Below are 7947 nucleotides of genomic sequence, written 5' to 3'. Positions count from 1 at the left end.
ACAGCACCTGTAAAGAGAGACTGGCTGATCTCTACCTGGACCGCCCCCAACTTCCTAACACTTATTAATTTATGAAACTGTTTTTCTCAGCGCAGTTTTGTTTTGTGTGTCCATTGGATTACAAACTTTATTAAAAAATACAAAACACATTAAGTGTGAATGTGATTGTCACTCGGGTGGGAGGACCAAAGGTCCTTGGCTTGTGGGGACAGCCAGCTCACCCCTCCTACCTCCACATCTGTACATGGACCTGCTTCCTTTCCTGCCAGGCCTCCCCGAGAATCATCTGATCCTGCACAAAGACATTTTTATCACAGATGCTGAGCTTTAACCAGTTCTCAGTATGGTGAAAATGATTTGCGAAATCTCAAGATCCTATTGGTTCCCAGGTAATATTGAAGGCACTTCAAATTGGATGCAGTATAGAACCACCCTCTCCGATGCAGCCTCAGCACATCTACCAAGCTTTGGTTGGTCCTTGCCCCTTTCCTTTCCCTCAGAGCAGTGGGCAAGGTAATCTTGTACAGGAGTCAGGAGCAGGTAGGAAAGGCCTCTATAAGCAGAGGTGCAAGGGCAAGGAACCTGGGGACATGAAGAGCTTGATCTCAGTATCAAACAGGGTCCCTACAAATCTGTACTCCCGGTGCAAGAACTTGGGTTGTCTCTGAAGTGTTAAAACAACTGCTATGGGAAAACTACAGAAAAGAGGTGCAAACAGGGGCCACTTTGTTGACAGAACAAAACTGAGCTCCAAATGAAGCTGCTCCACTGCTCCTTGCGGGCAGGTCGTGGCTTGCTGGCCCCTGGGCCCCTGCCTGGTTGGAGACTGCACTGATTCAGAGTAAACATTCCCAAAGATGGCACTTCCAGCCTCCATCCTTGGACTCTGACTCCCAGTACAGCAAGCCCAGGGCACTTCCTCTGCCCGCCTAGCTGCTCTAGATGAAAAGACCCTGAGCAGAGTTTTGGGGCTGGGCTTGGCTAAGAAGGTAAAGCTGGGGGCGTGCTGGATTGTCTTGAGTCCTAGCAAGGTCCTTTAGGCCCCTTCCTGTTTTCCAATCCTCAGGGCCTTGGAGAGCAAGGGGAAATCAAGCCCTAAAATTAACAAGTGGGAACACTCCAAAGAGAAGCTTGTGTGGGGTGGGAGGCACATGGAGCCCTGGTCCTGGGCCCCTAACATGCCGCCCACACTCCAGCTCTGCAGCCACCTTGGGTCTCTTGGCTTGTGTCTGGGTGGGGCTGCTCTTCTGTGCCATCAGCCATCTCTGCAGCCAGCTCCCAGCTCCCTCCCCCACATGCTCTAGGCAGCATTAGAAAATAATCAAATTTATTCTCTACGGCGCAGGGCCACCCTACTCAGTTCCAGGGTGCCCTCCATCTTTAAATAAACAGGAGGAGGAGGGGTGCCTGTTCATTCGGCAGGCGGTGGACATTCAGGGACTGTGGGCGGGGTCTCTGCCAGGGCAGGTGGGCCCTCGGCCCCATCCCGAGGGCGGAAGAGCAGCTCCCCAGCCTGCAGCACCTGCCCCGCTGGCCACGTGCCACCTGGCCCATACTGCTGGTAGAAGTCTGTGTCTGCCTGGAACATGACCAGGGCCTGAGCTGTGTGGATCCGCACGTGCTGGGCCAGGCTGTTGGCATCCAGAAACTTCTCTCCACAGGAGTCACAAGCGTAGAGAATCTGGGTGTTGGGGTCTGTGGGAGGTGGAGGCTGCGGTCAGCATGAACAGGCCCTGTTAGGTCCACCAGCTTTCACTCCCCAGCAGCCCCTCTCACCTGCTTCCTGGACTTGCTTCACAGCTTTGGTGATCTCGGCTTTAAGTGCTTCTGTCTCGTCGGCTGTCACTGCAGCCCCCACTGGTACCACTGTGGGAAGAACTGGCAGGGCCTAAGGCCTGAGGCACCAACCCACCTATCTTGCCACCCGAGAGACAAGTGGCCTCTGACCACCCTCTGCTGCCCGCAGCCCGCACCTGTGAGCTGAGTGACAGCTGTTGCTGCCAGTGCCTCTGTAGCCAGTGTGACCATGTCATCAACCGTGACCACGTTGACCTCTCCACCCTCCTCTGGCTCCAGGATTTTGATGCCTGCCTTGCCCTGGTGCACAGTCTTCACATGGGAACGCAGATTGTCCACCCGATTGAAGCCCCGACCACATTTGTCACAAAGGTAAGGCTTCTCTCCTGGGCAAGAAGGCAAGGTTAAATCTCATCTGTGGGACAGTGATGCTGGGAGTACGGGTCAGGGACCTCACTGGACCTCCACTTCCCAGCAGCCTGGTCTTTCCCAACATAAAGTGCCTGGGGGCACCCAACAGAGCAGCCCAAGCCTCCCGCCTCCCTGCTCCTGGGTGGGGACCCTGCTCACCCGTGTGGATGATGATGTGCTTGGACAGGTCCCCCACATTGACAAAGGCCTTGCTGCACACACTGCACTTGTGGGGGCGGATGTTGTCATGGTGGCGAATGTGATTGGCCAGCTGGCTGGACTGGACAAACCTGTAAGGTTGCAGAGGGAGGAGTTTGCATTCACTGTCAAAGGCGCCTGGGAAAAAGGGAGCTGGGGCCTCTGGCCTTGTCTTAGGTTGGAAGATCCCCCAGAGTTAAGCCCTGAGCTTGGGTAACAAGTGATTAGTTCTCCACTCACCCTCAGTTTGTTTCTGACTCCCTAAGGGGCAAGGCCTTAGAGCCACAGGCTGGGGGGGCAGGGGGCAGGGGCAAGGGCAGGGACCAGACCTCTTGCCACAGCGCTCGCAGACGTAGGGCTTCTCGCCAGTGTGCTGGCGCACGTGGGCGATGAGGGAGCTGGCCTGCGTGAAGGCCTTGCCACACATTACACACTGGCAAGGCTTCTCACCTGGCAACGGGGCAGAAGACAGTGTCAGCGTCTGCTTCCCCTCTGAGTCCCCAGCCCCCGGCCACCTACAGGATCGCTCACCCACCCGTGTGGATCCGCACGTGCCGCTGCAGCGCACCAGGGTCCGCGAACTGCCGCTGGCAGTGGATACACACATAGGGCTTCTCTCCACTGTGGATCCGAAGGTGCCGCTTAAGGTTCCCTGCATGACACCAAGGGAAGCCTGGCATGGCAAGCACTGAAGGCTGAGGATGGAGGGGAGCAGGCAGCCGGGCAGCCCGGCCCTACCTGAGGTGGTGAACTGCTTGCCACACTCTCTGCACTTGAGGGGCCCATCAGCAATGTGGATCTTCAGGTGAGCCTTCAGATTCCCCACCTGTGCCCAGGCAGGCGGTCAGCTTGGTCATCCCCCCCACCAGTGCCGAGGGAGACCCAGCCTGCCTGGCCAGCTTCCTCAGCAGAGCTCCTGACCCACAGGTCTGTGTGGGACCGTCCAGGCCCGCCCCCGCCCCACAGCGAGCCCCAGTTCGCACGCCCCGGGGGAGCGGCCCACGGACCTGGTTGAACTTCTTGTCGCAGTGGGGGCATTTGTGCTCCTTGTTGGTGTCGTGCGTCTCCAGGTGGCGCATCTTGGAGGTGGGGTCGGAGAAGGAGCGGCCGCAGTAGTCGCACTGGTAGGGCTTCTCGCCACTGTGCACCAGCTGGTGCCGCTTGAGGTTGCCCGAGGTGGTGAAGAGCTTGCTGCAGTCCTCGCAGCGGTAGCGCGCCTCGCCTGAGTGCCGCTTCTTGTGCAGGTTCAGCAGGCTGATGAGCCGGTAGCTCTTGCCGCACTCCTCACAGCCGTAGGGCTTCAGCGGGCTGCACAGGGAGAGGGTGGCAGGAAGAGGGAGTCACCGTGTCCCACAGAGATGGGGACATGGGGCCAAGGACACAGGGATGTGAGGGATGGGCCCCAGTACCTGTGCGTCTTCTCGTGCGCCTTACATGCAGCGGGGTCAGAGAAGGCCTTGTTGCACTCCTGGCACGAGAAGGGCTTCTCACCCGTGTGGATGCGGATGTGCCTCTTGAAGTTGCCGGTGTGCGTAAACTCCTTCCCACAGTCCTGCATGGTGCAGCAGGGAAGGGGTATGAGGGGGCTGCCGCTAGGCGGCAGGTGCAGGGGGGCTGGTGGCCAGGGTGCTTGTACCTCGCACTTGTGAATGACGGAGCCGTAGGCCTTGGATTCCGTGCGGTCACCGTAGGTGCCCAAGTGCAGGCTCCGAGCCTCCACCCCAAGCTCCTGGCCCGAGTCCGTGCCTGCCAACTCCTCGTTGTCCTCGCCGTTCTCCAGCTGGGGCCCTTCCTCCTTGACAGCCGCAGGCCCGGCTCCAGCTGCCCCTCCTTCGTCATCGCCTTTCCTTGCCGGCTCCACCTCCATCTCTATAAGGAAGAGGACAGGTCCTGAGAAGCTGGGGGCGAGAAGGGCCTTCAGAGGGACCTGACCCCAGGCCAACGTGCCAGGACCTGAGCTGCCAGTGCCCCAGCCCGGTAACAAATGTCCCCAGTACATGCCAGGTAATCTTCAGGTGGCCAGGCACCTGCTACCTGGGGCCACAGGGTGAACATGCTGGGCAGCCAGTAGGTCCTTGCAGGGTTGGGTGGGCCAGCCAGGCACCCCCTGCTCAGAGCCAGAAGCCATACCTCACAACACTACAGTGCTAACAAGGACTAGGCCGGGCTGTACAATCAAGGATTGGTTTCAGAAGACAGAATGAGTAACAACGATTCTGATCTGCCATCAAGCTGACGTGGAGACTGGCTCAGGGTGGTATCAGTGGAGGAAGGTGAGAAGGAAGAGTCAAGTGGGGAATGGAGGTCCGGGTGGCATGGGGGGGCCTGGCAAGCCTAGGGGTACCTTGCTCTGAACTCTCCGACAAGGCAGCCTCGGCCTCGGCAGCAGCCATGCCACTGGTGGGGTCGAGCTTGAGCTCTGGCGGTGGTGGCTCCCGGGGAGCATCAGCCTTCTCTGTTTGCTCTACCCCTGGGGTGGGAGGGAGAGGGGGGCAGAGAGGTGAGGCTGGAACTTGCAGGGTTGCACACAATTCAGGCTGGTTGTGTCTCTGCCTCGGGCTGCAATTGTGGGGTTTTCTAGTTACCCTGAGCTGGTGTGCCCCACCTCCCTGGGCCTTCTGAGGAAGCCCCTCACTAGCTGGGCACCAGCTGCTGGGGTGCAGAGCCACCCGCCAACTCACTGCTGGCCGCACTCTCTGCCTGGCCGCCTCGCTCCTCCTTGGGCTCCCTGCCTGGGCCTGCCAGTGGGCTGCTTCCCACGGGCTCCAGCTCGCTCAGCACGGTGGCGGTGGCGGCAGCCTTCTCCTCTTTGGCTCGTTTGTCCTCTCCTGGAGATGGAACAGGGCAGACCTGCCATTTCCCATCAAGTGCCCGTCAGGAAGCGCTAACTCTCCTGGACCCTCCCTGGGGAGACATCCAAGTAGTGGCTGGTTGGTTTGCTCATTTAACAGGTTGTTTGCAGGACACCCGCTCCATGTCTGGTCTTCAGCTGGGCACCATGACTGTAACAGTGAGTACAACCAGCCACAGCTGGTTGGGGAGGCTCCAAGTTTTATTGGGAAGGTGGGCCTCAGGGATGATAGGACAATCCCGGCCAGAGGCCGGGACTCAGGAGGAAAAGCACAAGCTTCTCTGAAAGCTACCGCCAAGGAACGTGACCCCCATCCAGGGTCAAAGGACCTTCTGAGACCTCAGGGAGTGAAGGGAAGGGTGCGGGGAGCAGAGAACACTTCGGTGCAGGCAGTGGTGCAGAAAGGAGGGGCAAAGGTGGAAGCTTACTGGGGCCAGTCCTCACCTGCACCTCTCAACAGGCTCAGGGCTACAGGGCAAGAAAGGCCTGGACAGGTGACCCAGAGTGGCAGGCTGGCCAGCTGCTCAGGAACGGCTTGCCAATGATCTTACCTTCTGCGACCACAGCCTCCATGCTTGCCCCAGGGCTGACAGCTGGCTCTGTGAGTGACTTGAGGGCATGGCAGGCCGTGATGATGTCCTGCATCTGGAGGAAGCTGGCCACAGCCAGCACATCGTCCACGTTCTCAGGACTCAGGCTCAGCTTGGCCGTGTACATGAACTCCAGCACCTGGCCCAGGCCTGCCAACAGCACAACCAGTGTCACAGAGCTGCCTCAGGGTGGCACCAAAATCCTGCTAGCCAACTGTGCCGGGGGCTCTCAGCCCCCTGGCAGCCTCTGAAGGGAGGGAGACCCCCAGAGGACAGAGGGTGTGAGTGCTATCCTCATCCCTGCTGCACCCAGCCACTGCACGCCACCACCAAGGACCTTCTACCCAAGTAGGAGCCTTGGCTTCTCGTCAAGGTTTGTCCACAAACTATCTTCTCTCTAGGCAAGTTCCTTGACCATTTCAGACCACAGTTTCGGCATTACTAAAAGGGCCCTGATCTCTTCATGGCACACCATGCCACTGTGGTTTGGGCACCTGAATCCAGAACTAGTCCCTTCCTTATTGCCAAGACCATCCTGATAGTGACACCAGCACCACACATGCCCGTGCCCACCCTGGTCATCCCAACACTGCCCCTACCTACTCCTGAGGGGAAGAGGGGGTGGCAATTTGTACCCCAAGCTCTTGGCCTGAGGTCTGTATCAGGAGGGCCTTGCATGGTCCCAGGACCCAGTCACAGCCTCCTGCCTTGGCAAGAAGGCCCTGGGCCCACCCGGGGTACCTGCCGCGTTACTGATGTCCAGGTGCACCACATCCTTCTGGTCCACGAAGAGCATCTTTAAATACTCGCTGCAGGCAGCCAGCACCGCTTTATGGGCCTTAAAGTCAACCCCGTCCACCACGAAAGTGCAGTCGCACAAGAGCCCCAGCTGCCGCTGCTGGTTCAGCTGCTCCAGGACGTGCTGGCTGTGCTGGGGGAAATCCATGGCTGGGGAGGAAAGGAGTCAAGATGAGTACAGCAGGGCAATGCCTGCTGCTCTCAACTTCCTAGGGGAAGGAAAACAGAAGACGAGGACAGAAAGCCAGGCAGCACAAACACAGACCCACCAGCATCTCCTGTTTCACTCCAGGAAGATTCCCGAAGTTATGAGGAGCCAACATAAAACAGACCCCTGTGTGTTTCTTGCCAGGTAATGACACTGAAAAGTCAAAATACAAACCAGCCAACCAAAGAGAAAACACCGTCAGTTGAACATTTTTAAAGAAATGGATATTGTGAAGTGCTTTCAGTTGTCTACAAATCATAGCGACCCTCTGTACAACAGCTCTGAACTCTGCTCTATCCTGAGCCAACCTCATCGCCTCTGACATACCTACTCCCATTATTCCAGTCACTGAACCAGTCAACCCATCTCATCCAAGGTGTTACTCTCTTGAGCTGTCTCTCCACCTTCCCAAGAATGATGTCCCACTCCAAGGACTGGTTACTCCTTGCAACATGCCCAGAGTATGTCAGACGGAGCTTCAGAATCCTTGCCTCCAAAGAGCAGCCAGGTTTTACCCTCTCTAGGATGAAACTGATTATTCTCTTAGCTATCTATGGTATATTCAACACTCTTCTCCAGCACCACAGCTCAAAGGCATCAATTCTCCATTTATCCTCCCTTGTCATTGTCCAGCTTTCTAAGGTATTACTTTGCAAGTAATTACAAAGATCATGGCCTGGATCAGGCGCACCTTAGTCTCCAGACTGACATCGTGGCTCTTCAGTACTCTGGAGAGGTCCCTGACAGCAGACTTGATTTCCTGACTGCTGGTACCAAGAGTGTTGAGTGAAGAGCCAAGCAAACTGAAGCTAACAATCTCAATCTCTTAACCATCTATCATGATGGTGCCAGTTGGCCCAGTGGTGAAAATCTTTATTTTCTTGATTTTGAGATACTCCACAATCCCAGAAGTCCTGTGGGCAAGGGCCTTGGACCAAGAATACAACACTTACATACCAGATGTAGAGGACACATCACACTCTCCTGGGAAATTATCCTACTGTAATATTAGCGTGCTGCAAAATGGAAGAGAAGAGGCACTAAGACACAAGAAGTCAGTCTTGGAGCAAAAGCTCAAAGCAAAGGACTTCTCA

General features: G+C 57.0%; 1 protein-coding gene across 2 annotated transcripts; it reads right to left on the bottom strand.

The window, feature by feature from the left end:
* Nucleotides 1-1312: 1312 nt before the first annotated feature.
* On the bottom strand, nt 1313-6793 carry ZBTB17 (zinc finger and BTB domain containing 17). Of its 2 annotated transcripts, none has more exons than XM_006883620.1 (14): nt 6589-6793; nt 5809-5997; nt 5088-5234; nt 4751-4876; nt 4043-4275; nt 3816-3958; nt 3414-3714; nt 3145-3232; nt 2942-3058; nt 2736-2856; nt 2368-2498; nt 1974-2183; nt 1777-1866; nt 1313-1695 (listed from the first exon to the last, which is right to left on the bottom strand). In XM_006883620.1, exons 1-14 carry the CDS (start codon nt 6791-6793, stop codon nt 1412-1414), a joined length of 2385 nt encoding a protein of 794 aa, XP_006883682.1. In that variant the 3' UTR covers nt 1313-1411. The 2 variants fall into 2 exon arrangements, with proteins under 2 accessions (XP_006883682.1, XP_006883681.1); XM_006883619.1 differs by having other exon boundaries at nt 1412-1695; nt 1777-1878; nt 1965-2183.
* Nucleotides 6794-7947: the final 1154 nt, after the last annotated feature.

This window comes from Elephantulus edwardii, unplaced genomic scaffold (genome assembly GCF_000299155.1).
Source record: "Elephantulus edwardii isolate Elephantulus edwardi_28Jun2011 unplaced genomic scaffold, EleEdw1.0 scaffold00028, whole genome shotgun sequence".
NCBI classification, from domain to species: domain Eukaryota; kingdom Metazoa; phylum Chordata; class Mammalia; order Macroscelidea; family Macroscelididae; genus Elephantulus; species Elephantulus edwardii.
Note: the sequence above shows the minus strand (reverse complement) of the source record. Positions and strands in the feature narration are given on the sequence as shown.